This window comes from Sciurus vulgaris, assembly GCF_902686455.1.
Source record: "Sciurus vulgaris genome assembly, chromosome: 4".
Lineage (NCBI taxonomy): Eukaryota > Metazoa > Chordata > Mammalia > Rodentia > Sciuridae > Sciurus > Sciurus vulgaris.
In genome coordinates this window covers 54,180,138-54,199,930 of record NC_136464.1, presented here as the reverse complement: position 1 = coordinate 54,199,930, position 19,793 = coordinate 54,180,138, and the positions used below count along the sequence as shown (strand labels likewise).

Below are 19,793 nucleotides of genomic sequence, written 5' to 3'. Positions count from 1 at the left end.
ATTTTTTTGTTGGTGCATAAAGGGTGTTTTATTTTGCTTTTATTTCTCTATTTTAAAAAAAGGTATAATTTACATACAGTAAAATATACCCATTTTAGTGTTCAGTTAATATTTTCTATCTCCTTGTTTCCCTGAATCAGGATAATTTCTTGAGAGCTTTTTCTTCTGGTTCACTATTTCCATTAACCTTCTGCCGAGTTTTTTGCTTAATAATCTTAGTTTAGTTCTGTCTTATAGCTTTATTGTATTCTTTTAAAAATCTCCTTGGTTATTTTATGTCTTGTTCTTATTCATATTTTCAGTTACTTCTTTGTTTTACATTCTGATCCATTCATTCCAAGATCTGAAGTCCTTTGCAGATCTGATTTATGTTTTTGCTGCCCTCTTTTTCAAGGAATCTTGTTTCCTTACAGATATGTGATTTTTTTAACAGTAGTTTCTAGTTTCATATCTTCATCTGTGGGACTTAAGGTCTGGATTAATGATCTATGTTCCCCTAGAGTTATACTGTCCTATAGAGTGGTCACTGGCAACGTGTAATTGTTCAAATTAAAATTAAATAAATTCAGTTCCTCAGTCACAGTAGCAACATTTTAAGTGCTCGATAGCTACATCTGGCTTGTCCACATTGAACAGCACAGATGTAGAACAATTCCATCAACGCCAAAGTTCTGTCACATTACTTTGCTCTAGGAATATTTTGCTTTTCCTTTTGCAGTGTGCCACAAGTATCACCAGCCTGAACAACCACTTTAAATTGAACTCTTGATTTGAGGGCTTTTTTTAAAAAAACCAGCAGGTGGTATGAAATTGGGCTTACAGAGATGAATGAATCCTTGTTCGAAATTATGAATTATCAGGGGAGATTTTTTTTCATACTGTTGCTGTGGGTCAGAAGATATCTACAGATAATAAATAAATTCTGTTCCTTTGTTCAGATGATGACAGTAATGTTACAGTCACCAGGCCAGATTCAGAAAGTCCCTGTGCGCTGAGTGAACCACATCCTTTGGTGTTACCTCGAGTGCCACAGTCCAAAGTGCTGTCCGTCACCTCAAATCTGGTAAGCCCCAGAAGGGATGTGTTAGGGAACCTTGAACTATTCTTATCAGAGGAAATTTACTCAGAGTTGTTTAATTGTATTATTTATGAGTCAGTATTCTTCAGTACAGTTGTATTTATCATAAAAACCCAGTGACTCTCTGCACTGATCAACTTTAGTTTAAAAAATTAGTAGCAAATTAGAATTTATAAATAATTCTTCTCTTTTTTTTGAAGAATTGTAAGTTGTACAATCTAGAATCAACCATGTAGTGAGCTTTCATCTAGGTTGATTGGGCATCCTTGACCTGCTGTCACTTAGGAATGGAGAGGACAGAAAAGGGCCCTGTCCTCTTGAGAGTAACTTTGGGCCTCAGTTAGGGCTACTGGCCAAAATATAAAAGTTAAGTCACAGAGAAAATATATAAGTGGCCTAATTGGAAATATTCATGCTTAGAAAAGTTGTGAAATCAAGCAGGTACCTTCACCAACTGATAAAGAGTAATGTCGTCTTTTGACACGTAGATGAGTCTCTGTCAAGCAAGTGGTCATCAGCCAAATGCGAATGGTCTCTTGATTCATGGGATGCCTCTACAGCCAAGAAATCTCTCCCTAATGGACAAGCTCCTGTAAGAAGTATAACATTTTAATAGAGTTTAAGTAGATCACTGAGAAATAAAGGGAAAGCAAAGTCAGTCAATCAACATGCCTTTTTGAGTACCTACCAAGCAACCACAGCGACCTGGGGAGTAACACATGCAAGACACAAGGTCTCCACCTGCAGGGAGCTGATAACTGGAAAGTGAAGACACACATGGGTAGAGACACCTAATCACATAGGGCCTTTTGGTGACTGAGTGCTACCCAGAATGCATGCTACCGCAGGCCAGAGGAGGAGGCATTTTGGTGGGTAAGTTTAAGTGGGGGTTTGGATAAGCTGAGAAAAACAAGGCCATTCTAGGCAGGAAGAATAGCATTGGGAAAACTTTTGGAGATGGGAAAAATGCAAGATATTTACAAAGAGAAAAGATCAATTTTGCTATAGGACAGGAAGAGAAGGGTCAGAATTTTAATGCTTTTGATCAAAGATCACTGACAATCTTCAAAATTTAAAATAGGCCATGGTATGATCAGTGGGAAGGAAGACACTATGAAGCTAATGAACACTGGGACCAAATTGTGGATGGTTTCAAATACCGTGTTTTTGAGATTTGTCCATGTTGTTGCACTTGAGCTTTACTGCTGAGTAGTATTCCATTGCAAAAATGTCACAAATTATTTATACTTCTGTTACCACTTCACTTGTTTCCAGATTGGGGCTATTATACATAAAGACATTGTAAATATTCTTGCATAGATCTATTTTGTGGACTTATGGTCACATTTCTCTTGGGTCAATACCTATAAGTGGAAGGGTGATAAATGTATGTTTAATTTCATAAGAAACTGTTATGCTATTTCCCAAAATAGTACCATTTTATACTCCTACCAGTTATGTTAGTTTCAGCTGGGGAGCGCATATATTTAGATCAGGAATGTGAAGACAGATTTCATAGCAGTGGAAAACAGATTGGATTGCAGCAGAAAGAACTGAAAGGAGTCTACGGTAGGGTGCCACCATGAACTGTAAGGGTCTGCACTCAAGTGGTAGCATAGGATAAGAAAGGAATGAACTGTTCTAGAGATACTATAAAAAATGAAATTCTGTAAAACAGAGAAATCAAAATCAGTTCTGAGATTTCAAGCTTAGAAGCCTGTTTTACATGAAAAGATGAGTTTCTTTTAGACTGCGTGAAGTTTACAATGATGGGCCATCTCATGGGAAACATGAAGAGGTTAGGTTTGGACGTGAACCTAAGAAAGTCACCTGTCTCGAGATGATACTTGAACCCAGAATTATGAATGAGAAGTCCACAGAAAATAAAAATGAACACAGGGCAGCTAAAGTCCAAGCCTTTTGTAATGAAAAAGCAGTAAGGGCTGGGCAAGGTGGCACATGCCTATAAAGCCAGCAGCTCGGGAGGCTGAGGCAGGAGGATCGAAGCCAGCCTCAGCAACAGTGAGGTGTTAAGCAGCTCAGTGAGACCCTGTCTCTAAAAATACAAAATAGGGCTGAGGATGTGGCTCAGTGGCCCAGTGCCCCTGAGTTCAATCACCAATACCCCCACCCCAAAAAAGGCAGTGAGGGTTTGTGTTTATTTTTTAAAAGAAGAAAAAGGCATGAGTAAGTGAATGGACTGGACAACCAGAAAGATCTCTTGTAATCCTCAAGATTCAGATCTATTCAATGGTCATTCTCCCTTCAAAATCTTCCAAATTCTGAGACATGTTTTGCAATAAATGACAAAAAAGTGGCCTGAAAGGTTGAAAAACTTGCTCAAAGTCATAGGGACAAGTGGCAGATTTTGGTTGCTTTATTCTTAAATTTTCCTTCCATTTCACTGCACAAATACTGTCACTTGAATGTCTTAAAATAATCAAACTTCCTTTCATCTGCTTTATAACAAAAAGGGAGAAAACCCCCAAATCTGTAGAGCAGCATTTAAACTACCAAACTGCTTAGGCATGGTATTTCATTTACCAGAAAACTTGACTTATATTTCTCAATTTTTTGTAAACGATCCACAATTGTCCCCTGCCCTGTGCAGCACAAGGCCTGGAACCTTTGCCTGCTCCCAGCTTTCTAAGGACCCCAAATCTCTACCCCTGTAGGTTCCGACTACTTCAGCACTTCAATCTCTGCAGTGGGTGTCACACTGGTGCTACAGCTGCTCCCAAGCAATAATATTTGCCTTTCACATATCTTTCTGCCGACATTCTCACAGCTAAAAAGGGAAAAGGGCCTCAAATATAGGACTCTCAATAGAGGGCAGACTTTTGGAAAGCACTTTGGGAATGGCAGGTGATGGCAGGTGAATAATGTACCTGCTTTCCCAAATTCCCATTCTAGTAAATTATGTTTTATGATTGAAATAATGTCCTTTTAAGATAAGAATCTCATGCCTTCATTCTAGATTACCTTCTGGAAACTGTTAACTGAAAGGTTTGTTTTGCTTTTTCTCCCAAGTGTTTTACACTAAGGCTTTATGAAGAAGGAAAAAAAAAAAAAAAACACCTGAGAGTCTAGTCTTCTGGTATAAGAGATCTTTATTCATTGTGAGTTTCTGATTTGGCCACTAGAGATCTTGATGACAAGCTACTTATGAGGCCTGGGTCCAGTACCATCCTTTCAACCCGAAATTGGCCAAACCGAACCTTGGAGCTTAGTACATCATCTCTGTCATATACAGTACAGTCTGCCAGGAGACGTAATCCCCCACCACGTACCCTTCATCCAATCAGCACAAGCCACTCACGCACCGGAACACCAAGACCTGTGGAAGAAATCCTCAGAGGATCAAGAGTGTAGGTTTCAAAAGCAGAATGTCTGGAATCTGTGGTAAAGCTAATCAATTTTACATAGAGAATGAATTTAGTTATAAAACCAAAATCTGTCCCTAGAAACCAATCATTATTTATTCATATGACAGACTGTCCATTGATCTAAATCTAATAAAAAATTTTAAAGAGTTAAATTTTGATGAAATAGACACCAGATCTGTTTGTTTGGCTAAAAATTTAGAGTAATGGGGGTGGGGGAGGCTCTTTCCCCCTGTAATCCCAGCAACTTGGGAGGCTGAAGCAGGAGGGTCACAAGTTTAAAGCCAGCCTCAGCAATTTAAGGAGACCCTGTCTAAAAATTAAGTGGGTCTGGGGGTGTGGTTCAGTGGTTAAGCACCTGAGTCAATCCCCAGTACCAAAAAACCAAAATCAAAAAACTAAATTCCAAATCTTTTGAGATACATTTATATAAAAACATGGGAAGCTTAAAGGTTCTGCTTAATTTTATTTCTCATCAATTTGCTTGTCTCATTAACAACTTTGTTTTCGAATCTTGGTCTTCACTGGTGGGATCTTCAGCCCATTGGCAGCTGAATCACTCTCCTCTCCCTCACCAATGCCCCTGAGTCGAAATAATCTGCTGCCACCTATTGGCACAACGGAAGTGGAACACCTGAGCCCTGTGGGGCCACAAAGACAAATGATGGTATGTCTCCTTCACTTGCCTTTCTCTGTACCGATTATAAAACCTCATGGACAATACTTCTGCAGGATTTGTGCTGTGGTCTTAATTTATATCATATTCTATTTAAAGTACAAACTGAGTTCTAATTTATGACCATAAAATTGGAGCTGGTTGGCCCAAAGTTACCACACCTGCCTGGGTTGATGTGGGATATCTGCAGCACCAGCTAGAGTTTTAAGAGTTTCTGTAATTTTTATTTCCTCTGCAGAAACCCCATGGTGATTCCAGTCGAGCTCGAAGTGCAGTGGTGGATGAGCCTAACCATCAACAGCCTCAAGAGAGGCTCCTTTTACCTGACTTCTTCTCCAGGCCCAATACAACGCAGTCATTTTTGGTAGAGTGACATGCTTCCTATTTGCTCGTGAGAAAATTGAGGGAAAAAAATACTAGTTTGTCTAACTTACCAATTCTAAAGAATCTAGGTATTTCTGAGCACAAGCACAAAACCCCACCAGATCATCCTAACTTCCCTTTCTACCCTGCTTTTGTGGAATTACACCAAAAGTGGTTTCAGAATGAGGGGAATGAGTGTATCAGGATTTCTTTCCGTTGATATTTTAAATGCTGACACTGCTTACCATTTACTGTATATTTACTATCCCTTTTAAGCAATAACAGAAAACTGTTAGATTGGGGGATGTGCACTGACCTTGCCCATTTTCAGGTTGGGAGTGCAACCCCACCTCATCTGCCTTGCACTAAAAGGGCTTGGAGAGCCTAAGGAAGTGACAGACATTACACTTGGTGCCTGATAATCAGGCCCCCACATCATGTACCAGTTTTCAGGATGATGGTTTGCAGCCCACTTATCCCAACTCATGACCCTTGAACTGTATCAGCCTAAGGCACTGTACAATCTTTTTTCTACTAGGAGTGATGAGAAGTAGTGAGTGGGATTTTAGTGTATTCAAGGTGTTGGCAGAGCCCTGCTCCCTCTGGAAGCTCTGGAGCAGACTCCTTCCTTGCCTCCTACTAGCTTCTGGCAATTGTTGATGTTCCTTGGACTGCAGATTCATTGCTCCCATCATTATATGGTTTTCTCTTCTCTGTGTGTCTGTCCAGGTTTCCCTCTTTAAGATATGTCATGCCCATCCTAATCTAGTATGTCACCTTAACTTGATTACATCTACAGACACTATTTCCAGATATGTTCACAGTCACAAGTTCCAGGTGAACATTAAACTGGAGGAGATATCATTCAACCTAGTAGACCCTCAGGAGGCTTGCTTTAGGGGGAAACACTGAAAACAAGGGCAAAAAGGAAATATGAGCATTTCTTATTTTTAGGGTTTAATGTAAACCCCAGAAAGCCTGAAACTATCTTGAATTGTGGTCTTCTTATAACTTAACCCAGAACATTTGTTAAGCTTATGTTCTAAAGCTATATTCTTTCCTATCAAAATTTAACTTTGCCTCAGGAATAAAACAGAACAGTGAAAACGCTTCAGGTCTCTTTTTATAGTAATAATGAAGTAAAAAATTATCTTAGCCATTTCTCTCTCCATTTGCTGTTATTAAAGATGAACCAGTAGCTCAGTGTAACTAACACCATCTGACCCAACAGAACCTTAATGTCTAGAATATGGGGGGCTTCATGGGGGAAGGGAGATTCTCTAAATCTCCCAGTTCAGCTCTTTGACAGGAAATTGAAGGGATGTTTTTTCATTCCAGAAGCCCCAGCAGAATGGTATAATTACATCTTTATAATTTAAATTCCTTGAAATGTCTGAAATGTTTTGTTTCCTAAAGCTAAAAAGAAAATGTAAACTTCAGTGTGATAAAGTCATGGGTATTTCATATTATTAAAAAAAGTATTTTTTTTTAAAGTCAGGATACAATAGATAAGTCAGATTAAACTCCCTTGAAGCTAATTAAAAATATTAAACCATATGGATTTATAATTGCTAAGTTTTTTAGAGTCATACTAATAAATTTATAGAATGTACAGTTTTACAAGTCAAAAAATGGCATTGTAAGCCTCTGGCTTGGGATTTTCTAATCAGAATTTCAACACAGGTTGGCAAATGCCACCTTTTGCATTGTTGTTGATGTGAAGGTTTTCCCTTGTAAAACTTCTTAAGTAGTATCCTTTGGGAGAAGCTGCATAGTAAGATGCGTCTCATGTTTTCTTTTAGCCAGATACACAATATCGTCGTTCATATGCAGCTGAATATCCTCATCAAGCCCGACCTGGTAGGGGATCTGCAGGTATGGCGGAGCTGCAGCTCTTATTTTGCTACAGTGTGGATGTTATGCTTACCTTCCCTTGTCTCCAGATTTTTTTGTATTTAGTTTCCTACATCTTTGTAAATCCCCTTAAAATTCATTTTGGAAGATGGGGTACAATAAAAATAGTTCAATTGCTCAAAGCCAAAAAGTTCCAGATTTCTGGTTTTTTCTATGATGTATATAAAACTTTCACTACTCTAGTAATATTTATGATTTTTTTAATCTAAAATTTTAAGCCAAATGAGTCATTTCATAATATTCCAAACATTCTGTAAGAATATAGCATGGGTTTTATGATGTAGGAAAAATCCACATTCCTATGGATTAAACTGCTTTAAAAGTTTACCTATTAAAAGAAATTCTAAAAGGTCAGAATATGATGAGTGATTTTATCTCATTAACTTTTTTTTCTTTTTTTTTATTGGTACTGAGGATTGAACCCAAGGGTGCTTAACCACTGAGCCACATCCCATCCCTTTATTTCTACATTTTATTTAGAGACAGGGTCTTGCTGAGTCGCTAAGTGCCTCACTAAGTTGCTGAGGGTGGCTTTGAACTTACAATCCTCCTGCCTCAGCCTCCCAAGTCACTGCGATTACAGGCATGTGCCACTGCATCCAGCATCTCATTAAACTTTTTATCTCAAAATTATACTCTAAATTATATTAACAAAGGAATCATGGGAGAAAACTTCAGGCTATCTTAATTCTTCTCTTAAGTCTCCACCATGATCAGGATCATTCTCATTGTTGTAGGTGAAATTTAGAAGTACTGATCCAAGTTGAATGTTTCCTGTTAATGATGAAAGTAACAATAAAAACTAATCAAGCCATTTCTGTAGTACAAGTGATTTCTCTTAGCTCAGTTCCTATGTACCATTGCTTACTAGTCTTTTAATACTTTCATTGGACTCCTATAAAAGCAGCAATGCTACCCTACCCGAGCTACACGCACTATATTCAGTCACAGATGTAACTAATTTAACATTTAGGTGAGTAAAACAGACATCTCCTTTTTAATCAGTGGGTTCCTAAGCATAACTAGGTGACTGCTTTTTATTTCTTATCCCAGCTTTGGGCTGGGGATATAGCTCAGTTGACAAAGTGCTTGTCTCGCATGCACAAAGCACTGGGTTCAATCCCCAGCACCACAAAATAAAGGGGGGGGAGGGTAAAATATATGTTGTTTTTTTTGTTTTTGTTTTGTTTTGTTTTGGGTAAATACATGCTTTACTATTTAGTTCCAGGCTCACTAATAAATGGAACAAAAATCCCTAGGATACAAACTTTGATATTTATTACCAAATCTAAACTATTTACTGTTACTCTGTGATGTCATCTGTGTCTGACAGGTCCTCAGTTACATGCATCTACAAAATCTCAAAGCAGAGGTGGACCAATCTCTAGAACCAGGCAGGGACCATAGGGCAAATGAGAAGAACCTACCAGGCTGCAGCGAACATATGGGATGATTTCACGAATCAGTGTTCGACCATCAAATGATGGAGAGCTTGTATACAAGATCAACTAGAATCCATCTTCATGAAGAGTTATTGTGGTACAACTGATTGAGAAAAACTGAACAGAGTATCCACCAAAAGACTGACTGCATGGGTGCTGTTTCTATCTCCAATTACTGTCTTCTTTCAGCATAAGTTAACCTATTCCACTGGACAGTAAAGACTATACCCAAAGATGTAACAATGAATTAACTGCCCCCAAATCACTGCTTGTATTCTGTTAACAATGATCAGTACACTTCTAGGATTCTATGAAATTATATATACAATAATAAGTAGCAAATGATTTGATAACAGTATCACTGGCTTCAGAATATTTCAGCTTGTACTAATTTCTGGTGAGTTGTACTAAGTTTTAAGTCACTTTTAGGAGATATTGCTATAAAAAAAATCTGAGCTACTCATCAAATAAATATTCCTAGAGGCTTTTCATTAGATTTCTAATCCTATCAACAAAACGAAATGGAAAGGCTCAGTAAAGGCCTGAGCACTGGTATAAAGTAACCCTTATAACAAATTATACTGCATATTTTTTCAGACAGAACAGCTCAACCTCACAGAATGCCTGTGTAATGTCAGCTTATGCTAATTTTCTTCTTAAAGTATTTTACTGGCCTTATATTTTTCCCCAAATATTTAACTCACCTTGCAAGCTTTTCTCCTGAAGCTCTAGAAGAGTTAGCATTATTTTTAAAATGATATAGAACCTATTTTTGAGCCACCAAGACACGATTCTTTAAGAATCTAAGACACTGTGGACTAAGAAATTAACCCAATATCCTAACAGCAGAAGTAAAGAACTTTGGCATTCTGATTTTACTATGGGTATTTTCCTGAGAGTATTCATGAATACAGCAGTGGTTTTAACTATGGCTTAACTGTATTTAAATTTCACTGAATATTAACCTTAGTTATCATTACCAGTGTTAGATCTTATTGTTAATTTTCAGAGTGGATAAATTCAAATGATCATAATTTGAGGTGACTAATTATACCAACAATGCTATATCACATGAGGACAGATGCTTCAAACAACTTGCACTGAATTATATTTTTAATACAATTAAAAAAGTATTTTTTAACTAGTTTGTAATCACAAACTGAAAACTGTGTCATGTGCTTACTTTTAGATAATTATACACAATGTTCAACAGCAATAGATTTGTTTTATACATAAGGTATACTGAATAGAGTCTACAAATCAGATTTTAAATTGAACAGTTCTTTTTACAAATCCATATATTCTAATGAATACATACCACCAGCTCAGAAATATGAATGAAAATTTTTACTGTTTTTGCAATTCAGTCCACTGACTACCCTACAACAAACCATTGGATCCATATGGCTTGCCTTTCAAAGTTAAGTGGCAGAAGGTATCTCTGAGGTTGTTTAGTGCAATTTCCTCATTCCTGTGTGTGTGTGTCTTCAAGCCACTTTTCTTTTACAAAAAGCCTGGATATATGTAATATGTAGAATTTGACTTTAGATCTTTCTTTTACATAAGAGGGAAAAAGTTCAGATCAGCTAAGTGACCTAAGGACACCAAGCAGCAATCAGACAGACTACAAAATATATTTCTTTATGCTACTGAAACCAGGCTGTCTACTATAATGCTAACTAGGATTATTTTTTGTCCTCTTCTTTATCCAGAACACCACAGTTTATCTAGATCACATTTTAAGTGATCATTTAAAAAGTCACTAGAACTTAATTTTTACTTATTTAATCATATACAAGTCTTCCAAAAATAATCTGAATACTTGTTTCTTCTATACCTTAAGAATAAAAGTACAAAAGAAGTAAGAATACAAATCCTGCCTTAGTGAAATAAAAAGGAGAAAGAGTCTTAATACTGAAGGTCATTAAGACCAAAAGCAAACTGGCAATTATTTGGAAGACAGCTGTTCAATAAGTGTTCTAACTAGGTCTAACAGATAACGCACATCACTGAAAGCAATATAGAAAGATCCATTCTTTTTTTTTTTCTTTTCTTTTCTTTTTTTTTCCCCAGTGCTAGGGATTAACCCAGCTAGGCAAGTGCTATACCACTGACCCATGTTTGCAGCCCTAAACCCATATTCTAGACAGAGCTCCCTGGATGAAAAGCCAAAAAAGTGCTGTCAGAGAAGTACACCACCCTCCCACTATCACTACCACATTCCTTCACGTGAGGATCTCATAGTGTCAGGTAATTTCTAGGAAATACTAAAAATGAGTTGAGAATTTCTGCTTGGTTTAGTCAATCTGAATAATTTAGGCTGGAAAGACAACTTCTCTCAAGAGTTAGGGTAACTTTTTCCTTTAGTCTTGACTACACCTTGCCTCCGATGGCACTGCGTAAAGCTTAAGGACCTTTGAAGAGAAAAATCCCATTATTTCTTTTCTTTCTTGAGAGCTGATCTTTTCCCTCCTCCTTTGGAAGGTTTGCAGTATTTTGCTTCCATTTGAGCCAGAAAATTGTCCATTTCCTTTTGCCGATCCTTTTGTCTACTCTGTTTGAAAAGTTAAAACATGGCTGTCAAAATACAATACTATCCATAGGGACAAAATGTTTCATGGTTACCAGGGATTGGGGGCAAAAGGGAATGGCGGGACTACATGGAATTTCTTTCTTTTTTTAAAAATAATGTTTTTTTTTTTTTTAGTATACATTTATTTTTATGTGGTACTGAGGATCAAACCCAGTGCCTCACACATGCTAGGCAGGCACACTACCACTGAGCTACAGCTGCAGCTACTACAGGGGATTTCTTTTAGAAAGTGATGAAAATGTTCTACAATTAGTGATGGTATGAGTTATGTTTTAAAAGCAGAAAGTACAATACCACATATACACTTCTGAGAAGTTCATTAACAACAGAACAGGAAACGAGGTAGCAACAAACCTGCCAAGTTTACCTGAATGAGTGCTTTCAAGTTATCCACTCCTTCATCAAGCCCCAACTCCTTCCTGCTCATTTCTGCTTCTTTAGCTTCGTCTTGAGCCTGAAGCAGAAACTCTCATGAGATTTCAAGGCAGCCAGGAAATGCTTACAATAACATTTTCTTTCCCAAAAGAAATCCTTGATCATTTGAGGATTTATTCAACAGATAAAATGAGTAAAATTACATAAAAATCATTCACTAGAAGACAGCAAACAGATATCAAACAATACATTCTCTAACTCAAATAAGCATTTTTTTTCTCTCATTTCTACTTGCTAGAAGTAGCAAGCACTTAGGCATCATAAGCCACGTGGTTATAGAAAGGAAAACACGCGTCAGGCGCAGACGTACACTTGAGGTTCGGGAGGATTGCCAAGTTCACAGCCAACCTGAGCAACGTACTGAGACCTGTCTCAAAATTAAATATAAAAAAGGGCAGGGGATGTGGATCAGTGGTTAAGAACCCCTGGGTTCAATCCCAGGTACAAAGAAAAACATGCTGGGAGAGCCAGGAAAGATCACTTAACCAAAGATGTCCTCAAAAGGAATGCCAGGACATAGGTACCTCAGGATTTTCCTCTGGAAACTCAATTTACTTCATGAGACTAGTGACAGTCTGGTGAACAACCCTGGTTTAAAATGATTTCTCCTGAGTAACCAGAAAATATATTAACATTTAGTTTTGATCTTTATCTGATTTTTAAAAAAATTTTTTTAGTTGTCAATGAATCTTTATTTATATGTGGTGCTGAGAATTGAACCCAGTGCTTCACACATGCTAGGCAAGTTCGCTACAACCCTAGCCCCCTTTATCTGATTTTAAAGCTACCTTTATCCAATTTTCTAAAATAAAATACCTTAGGCAACTATTAAAATAAATGGTTTCATTCTCTGGTGAATTTTCCAAGAAGCACAAAAATGCTATTAATACTAGGAATGATGATAAATTAGAATCTTATTATGCCAATAAACAAGACACTTTCCTTGTATTCAAATTATCTCTTGAAATTCAGCATCCCTCTCTTCCAAGTCTGCTGGATACTCTCTCAAAACTATGCCATTTTCCATTTGAATCAGACCCAGGGAATGAACAAATAAATTCACACTGACCTACAGGGGGGGGGTGTGCATGCCATTTTCCCCTCAAACTCAAGGGATTTTCCTCAAAGTAACAGCTGTACTCAATTTCACCCGAGAAAATGATAAAAACTGTGAGCCTATATCTAAGCAGCTGCAGCTATTGAAGCAAAATTCGGAGCTTATACATTCCACTTCTCTGCTTAGTTCAACAGAGATAGCACTGGCCTTCTATCTAGGCAAAATAGACCCTTTAAACTTACACCAAAATCTTTTGATTTTGGTCAGCTTTCTCTCTGCATGTTATCTTATATCTAGTAGCTATAGACCTCTTCCCACCACTCAGGTAGCCACACAAAAGGAACCTCAAGTACCCACCAAATATCTAAAAATCTTTAACTGTCTGTTCTCCATCGTGCACCAATTTTGAAAGCCAAGTTGAGGTAATAGTTACTTTGATACTAGTCCAAAACAACTTTTCCAGAAGACCAGAGGCAGAGTTGGCTACCCTGAATTCACTCCCTCCCTAAACTCCATCTATCCTTAAGCATCACTTCCTGCCCCCACCCCAGTTTAATATGGTATAATCATACTCAGACCATAATACTTTTTTTTTTTTTTTTTGCCATGCTGGGGATTGAACCCAGGGCCTTGTGCTTGCAAGGCAAACACTCTACCAACTGAGCTATCTCCCCAGCCCAAGAACCTGCATTTTTGCGTTGTGAATTTTATTTAAGAAAGAATTTTGACATAGGCTAGTTGTACAAATTTACAAGAGAAGGAATCTGCTCTGCTCTGCTCCCCCTCCCCACTGGGTTCTGAAGATTGAACAGAGAGCCTTGCACATGTGAGGTAAAGTTGTCTAACACTAAGCTACACTCCTGGCCTTTTTTATTTTGATAGCGCCTCTCACTAAATCGCCCAGACTGGTCTCAAAGTTGTGTTCGTCCTGCTTCAGTCTCCTGAGTAACTGGGATTACAGGTAGATACCATGGCACCCAGTTTTTGTGTGTCTGTGGTTCTGGGAATCAAGTGCTCCGCCACTAGAACTATACCACACCCCAGCCTGCACTGTTACACAAAACACAATTTCTTGCGTTCTTTCCCTGTTCATCAACCAAATAAGGACTAGTGTTTGTTAGGTACTTGGGCTCCATATCACTTCATTTGAGAAGTGCTTCAGCAAAGTCATAAGAATTGGCACATGTGAAAAATATTTCAGCATCACCTTAAGTTGATACTAAACAATTCATGCAATAAAATCTTGAGCAACACATACCAAATAAAGGTTTTTCTTGATGAAGTAATATGCCCCTTTAATTAGATGAAAGCTATAAGGAATCTAGCCCTAACCGTTGTCAGTAGTCTTTATTTCCATTGTTGTAAGTACACTCAAATCCTATTTGTAGGAAGTAAGGATATAAATCAATAGCATTCAAATTCTTACCCTCCTTTTCCTTGCATTCATCTTTTGTTTCGATTCTTTAACAAAGGCATTATAGGATGGGACCTCTTTGGCGTCAATAGCTTGCTGAATGATGTTCCTTATCCTGGGTTCCTCTGTGTACTGCACACAGAGCACAGACTCCATGATCTGATCCATATCCCCCTTGAAGTCCAAATAGGCCTGCTTAATATCAGCCAGTTCTTCTTCAGAACCTTTGTAGGTCTTTTCAAAAGCTTGAATGTCCTCCAGAGTTATCTGATGATAAAGGAGATGGCTGAAGCTTCAAGAATCTTATTTTAAATCAAAGGTACACCAGTAAAACTAAAGATTTAAGTGCCTCTCTTCAAAGACAACAGTTCTCTGGGTCAAAATTGTGGCAAGTAAGCAAATTTCCCATGCCCAAGATTTTTCAGAGTTCTCCCTAATCTAACAGTTACAATTGCAAAACTAAGAACCAAGATAGAGAAATTTAAAGGAAGTTTCCAAAAGGACAGAGAAAAAAAACCATATAAACATTCCAGGCTTGCAATTGAATACATAAGGTATATCCTGAACACACACACCCGTTCCAGCCTTCACTGCACAATCACGCTGTATGAGCGTGAAATGAAAGGCCTGTTTTCACTTGAGTGTGTGTTGTGTATATTTAAACAGTAAACTCAAATTTCTCCGTTTCTACAAAATTAACACAAAATTCAAGGCCTCCGAGGCATTTAATGAACGTTTGTTGATTAAATGATGGGAATAATCAAAGAAACCTTCAGAGTCCCCCTACCTTTTTAAAGAGTAACCTCCAATAGGCCTCCCAGTCCCGGTCTTGGTTGAGCACTGCAGAGTCCTCGTCCACTGTTCCCTGCTCATCGTACACTGTTCTCTGCTCTTTGTCGCTTAGAACCGCATAAACTCTCCCCAGAATCTGAGAGAAAAAGAGCATCCAAAAGTCACCCCTGCACCTACCACTGAAACCTCACCGCGAAAAATTAAGGTAGAAAACGCCAGGTCAAGATCAGCGCACTTCTCCGAGGCGGTTCCAAGCGGTTGGAGGCCCATTCCCAGCGTAGGCGCATATACCTGGAAGCGGAGGGTGGCGTCCTTCTTGTCTCCCTCCTCCACCCGGTCGGGGTGCACCTGCAGGGACACCTTGTGGTAGCCGCGTCGGATCTCGCCGTCTGAGGCCTCGCGCCGTACGCCCAGCACCCGGTAAAGGTCGGAGGTACCGAACACCTGCTCGCACAGCGCTAGCAGCCCCATACTGCGACGCGGAAGGCCTCCGCGAAAGAAGCGAGTCTCGGCGACACCGGGCTCGGGTTTGCCCGGCTTCCTTTTCCCGCTCAAAAGCCCAGGGCGCCTGCGTCACAAAAATACGCGGAGGGGGCGGAGTCACGCTAAGTAGATCCGCTTTACGGCGGCCGTAAAGCGGGCGTGGCCAGGCCATCCCTGGTCTTAGAAAAATCGGATCTGGAAACGCAGCAAGTGTCTGCGTCTCCTAGAGCCAGAGTTTCAGCCTTTCCCGGTCCACCATACCCTCTCCTGCCTGGACCACCTCCTCTTGCTTATAGAAATGTGACACCCAGTGTCCCAACAGGCACTTATTCACTGATAGGAATATGTGTGCATTAGGTTGTCTTTATAAATCGAAGATTTTCTAAAATAGTAATTGGTCAATATCAGCATTCAGCAATTTAACATGGCTCAATCTAAGAGTTAAGTGGATTTGTTTTTTCAAAGATGATCCTCAAAGCTGTTAAGCGGTGCCAGGGTACTTCAAGCTCTGAAGCAAAAAGGCTATATTGAACAAAAGCACAAAACACCAATCTTACTACTTAAAAAATGAAACTCTCTCTGATAGGACTTATGAATTTGACGTAACAGAAATCAGCCCCACTCACCTTCCTGTTCCGGAGTCACCTTATACATTGGTGGCGATGAGATGACACAACCTCTCACTTTAGTAAAGACCCAAACTGCTGAAGCAAAGACTATTTAGTGCCCTGTAAAGTTCATAGCTGGTTTTAAGCATATTGGATTTGAGGTGACAACAGGGTGGGCTGGAGCTGTCATCCAACACTATGTGAAACACAGACTTGGAGATCCAAAGCAAGACCAAGGCTGGAGAAAACTTTGGAAATCAAGATTTAAGCTCACACAAGAAATATGTGTATACAGATCTCAGGCAAAGGATAAACCAGAATGGAAAGTGAGTACTTGAGTTGAAAGAAATATTCGATGGGGCTCAAAATAATGACCCATTTCATATCAGTTCTCCTCACTGATCAGGAATTCCCAGAATCACAACGCCCTCTTCCAGAAGTTCCTGCAACGCCTCAAACTCTCCAAGGTATGTTGATATCTTTCATACATCCAGAGTTGCCAGGGTTTTCAAAAGTATTTCTGAGATCCAAGGTTCCTCTGTCTAACCTTTCTTGAAAGTCTCCTCAAACCAAGTGGAAGCCAACCAAAAGGAATCCTTAGGGAGATTACAAGACTCCAGAATTTGAGAGGATCATTAATTGTTCTCAGAATACAGAACCCAGAGAATACATTAGAATATTGATAGGATTTTAGAAACTTCTTTATAAATTCCTTGCATTTTGGTCTTTTTCTTTCTTTTTCCCCGTAGTACCAGGGATTGAATCTAGGGGCACTTAGCCACTGAACCATATCCTCAGTACTTTTTATTTTAGATTTTAAGATGGGGTCTTGCTATGTTGCTTAGGGCAGTGCTAAGTTGCTGAGGTTTGCTTTGAACTTGCAAATCATATCTCAGCCTTCTGAGCCACGGGGATTACAGGCATGTGCCAAAGCATGTGGCTGTATCTTAGTCTTATAAAATCTGAAATATATAGTATCCAGAATGCACTAAAATCATGTAATTTATGCTTACAGTTGTAGAATTCTGCAACTCTGGGGGGACAGATACTGTGATATTTTGTTTTGGCAATCATTTGTTACCAGACTCATGACACCTAAATATGATTCTAACCCTGATTTTCTAAGTAGACTTTAAAAAAGCACCCCATCTTTATTTTTTCCCCTATACAGACAACATATGTTGGACAGGTCTTTCCAAGTAGGCACATGGGGGTGCTTTAAAATATTAGCTTCCTTCTAATTTCTCATCTTTAAAAGGTAGGCTATTACAGTCCAAAAGCAATTTTCATGACCAATTTATCTTTGTAAAGTTAAAATTACATATCAAGCAAAACAATTCAAATGTACAATTACAAAAAAGAATAACTAAGGGACCTGTGTTCTGGAGCTTGTGGGATGATCATGAATTATTAAGGAAACATGTGGATAAGCCAAGATCACTCTGGTTGGAAGCTTTTGAAGCAGAAAGTCTTGAATGGCAGCTAATTGTAAAGTTGCCCAAATGATCCAGGGACCAACCCAATCCAATCCTTCCCACAGCCACTGTTTTTCCCCAAAATGACATCCAAAAATGCTTAGTATCTAGACCCAGCTCCTAAATCAGACAAAAACAAACCTGAGTGGACCCAACTAAAGCCAGGCTAGAATAGCATGGTAACTTAGAAAAATCCATTTATTGATCTGAAACCCAACATATTTATGAGCTCCACACAAGTGTTTTAGGGGACCCTGACTTTGTAACCACTGTTATGTTAACTGAAGTCAACTCGCTTCTGTTTCTGTAGCCTCTGTATCTGTTTTCTGAGAAGCTAAGAGAAGTTCACGTGCCCGTTTTCTTCGCAGTCTCTCGGCATTTGTGATCATCATGGGATGCAGAGGGAAAAAGCCAGAAAGACCTAAAAGCGACAGGATATTCATTTATTATAATAGAGTACAAGCCAGTGTTTCCCTGAGAAGTCTGCCTCACAGAATTGAGGTCTGAGATCAGACCCAGAGCATGGATATAAAATATGCTTCTAACCTGCCAAATTCTCTCCTTCCTCTTCCTCCCTTCATCTACTGCAAGGAGTCAGCGGATGATGTCTATTTCCTAACACTATCCTCCTTACTTGAAAAAAATGTAAACTAAAAGATGGCCATTTGGGATATGCTATTCCCATTTTTAGCATAAAATCCCAGTCACTTATAAAGTCTCATAAAGGAGTCCAAAAAGGAATCTCCAGATTCAAAATGACAAATTAGATCACAACTTCAATTTCCACTCCAGTCCTAAGCAGCCTGGAGGGAGTTAAAAAACATTCTTTATTCCCATCATCTAGGAGCTGATTTCAGTGTAAAATCCCCTCAATGAGTTAAGACCAGAGCTGAGTTACCCAGAAGCTTCTCCATAGGCTTAGAGAGGTGGGCCCCACAGCCAATCCAATGTCGGATCCTGTCCAGGTTGAGGGCAACAAGTTTTTCTCCATGACTGTTGGGCAGTGGATCATAGGAGCCCACCTGCTCCACGAAACGGCCATCCCTGGGACATTTGTTGTGAGCAGCCACAATGCGGTAAAAGGGCCGATTGGTGCAGCCACCCAGAGCAAGGCGGATGGTTAAATGGCCCCCATGATAGGCCTTGCAGAGGAGGGTAGCTATTGAAGAAAGAATTGGTTAGGACATGGACTTAAGTTCAGAGGGCACAAAGCAGGCAAAAATGAAGTAGGTAGAAGAGCGATTCCTTTCTTCCATTCAAACGTCCTCACTCCCAATTTATTCTAGTTAATGTGGCTTAGATACCATCTTCTTTGTGAAATTTCCCTTAACTACTCCTTATTCCCCAATCCACTCCGCACAGGCCTACCATTTACAAACTCTTTGGTCTTTGTCGTAGCCTTAATTGCCTCATCTGTGAAAATGAGATGAGGGTTTCCGCGAGGATTAAATGGGGAAATTTTGAGTAAAGGATCAACTGTAACGCCGTGCGGCTGATCCAGGTTCTGGGGGCCTCCAGCGCGCCTTGGAGAGCACTGCTCCCGCTGGTCCTGGACGCCCCAGCTCCCACCACCGCCCGGAAGGTCCCGCAGGCCGCGATGACTCACTGAGGTGGACCATCGTGCGGCCCACGTGGGGCTCCTTGGATCGTCCCGCTGCTGGTACAGACACGCCGGTACACCTGCAGAGCGACTGGCAGAATCGGCACAGCTAGCTGCTGGGACACCCGGCAGCTTCCGCAGCCCGAACGCCTCGGCCCCGGAAGCAGGAGTCCTCTAGCCCCGCCTCTTCCGCTTTCCCCCTCTCCTTCCCACAGCGCTACGCGGTGCGGCCAGAAGCGCCTGTGGAGTGGATGTGTGCGAGCTCTCTGGGCCGAGTACCTGCTGGAGGACTTGGGGAGAGTGCTGGGCACGTTCAGAGGAGTGCCAAGTGCTCTGCAAATCCATACATACATCCATACATCCTGCAGACGTTTTTTGAGCACCTGTTAGTGTCGATGCGCTGTCTTGAGAACTTAAATACAAAAGGGTGTCGTCCTCTGCCCTCAGGGAGCTCTGCGTAGTAGGGAGGCGGCGAGAGCG

At 39.8% G+C, this 19,793-nt stretch overlaps 3 protein-coding genes across 13 annotated transcripts in view; 1 reads left to right on the top strand and 2 right to left on the bottom strand.

The window, feature by feature from the left end:
* FAM149B1 (family with sequence similarity 149 member B1) overlaps positions 1-10,022 on the top strand; it is a 43,537-nt gene extending 33,515 nt beyond the window's left edge. For 2 of the 8 annotated variants that reach the window (XM_079137071.1, XM_079137073.1), the window contains 7 exons: positions 939-1,063; positions 1,567-1,670; positions 4,222-4,446; positions 5,002-5,128; positions 5,376-5,501; positions 7,303-7,375; positions 8,748-10,022. In XM_079137071.1, coding sequence (XP_078993197.1) covers positions 939-1,063; positions 1,567-1,670; positions 4,222-4,446; positions 5,002-5,128; positions 5,376-5,501; positions 7,303-7,375; positions 8,748-8,821 — 854 coding nt within the window. In that variant the 3' untranslated portion in view covers positions 8,822-10,022. Of the gene's footprint in view, positions 1-938; positions 1,064-1,566; positions 1,671-4,221; positions 4,447-5,001; positions 5,129-5,375; positions 5,502-7,302; positions 8,553-8,747 lie in introns of those variants that run through there. The other 6 variants (XM_079137074.1, XM_079137076.1, XM_079137075.1 and 3 more) reach the window with 5 other exon arrangements.
* Positions 1-17,755, bottom strand: part of DNAJC9 (DnaJ heat shock protein family (Hsp40) member C9) — a 39,917-nt gene extending 22,162 nt beyond the window's left edge. The window contains exons 1-6 of one of the 4 annotated variants that reach the window (XM_079137128.1): positions 16,257-17,755; positions 15,439-16,152; positions 15,143-15,283; positions 14,368-14,622; positions 11,817-11,903; positions 10,909-11,410 (exon numbers count right to left, since the gene is read on the bottom strand). In XM_079137128.1, the coding sequence (XP_078993254.1) occupies positions 11,291-11,410; positions 11,817-11,903; positions 14,368-14,622; positions 15,143-15,283; positions 15,439-15,618 (783 nt within the window). In that variant the 5' untranslated portion in view covers positions 15,619-16,152; positions 16,257-17,755 and the 3' untranslated portion in view covers positions 10,909-11,290. Of the gene's footprint in view, positions 1-10,908; positions 11,411-11,816; positions 11,904-14,367; positions 14,623-15,142; positions 15,284-15,438 lie in introns of those variants that run through there. The other 3 variants (XM_079137129.1, XM_079137127.1, XM_079137130.1) reach the window with 3 other exon arrangements.
* Positions 17,756-17,892: 137 nt separating this feature from the next.
* Positions 17,893-19,480, bottom strand: MRPS16 (mitochondrial ribosomal protein S16). Its single transcript, XM_079137136.1, has 3 exons — positions 19,320-19,480; positions 18,612-18,872; positions 17,893-18,134 (listed from the first exon to the last, which is right to left on the bottom strand). The coding sequence occupies exons 1-3, from the start codon at positions 19,330-19,332 to the stop codon at positions 18,001-18,003; spliced, it is 408 nt and encodes a 135-aa protein (XP_078993262.1). The 5' UTR covers positions 19,333-19,480; the 3' UTR covers positions 17,893-18,000.
* Between the last annotated feature and the right edge of the window lie 313 nt (positions 19,481-19,793).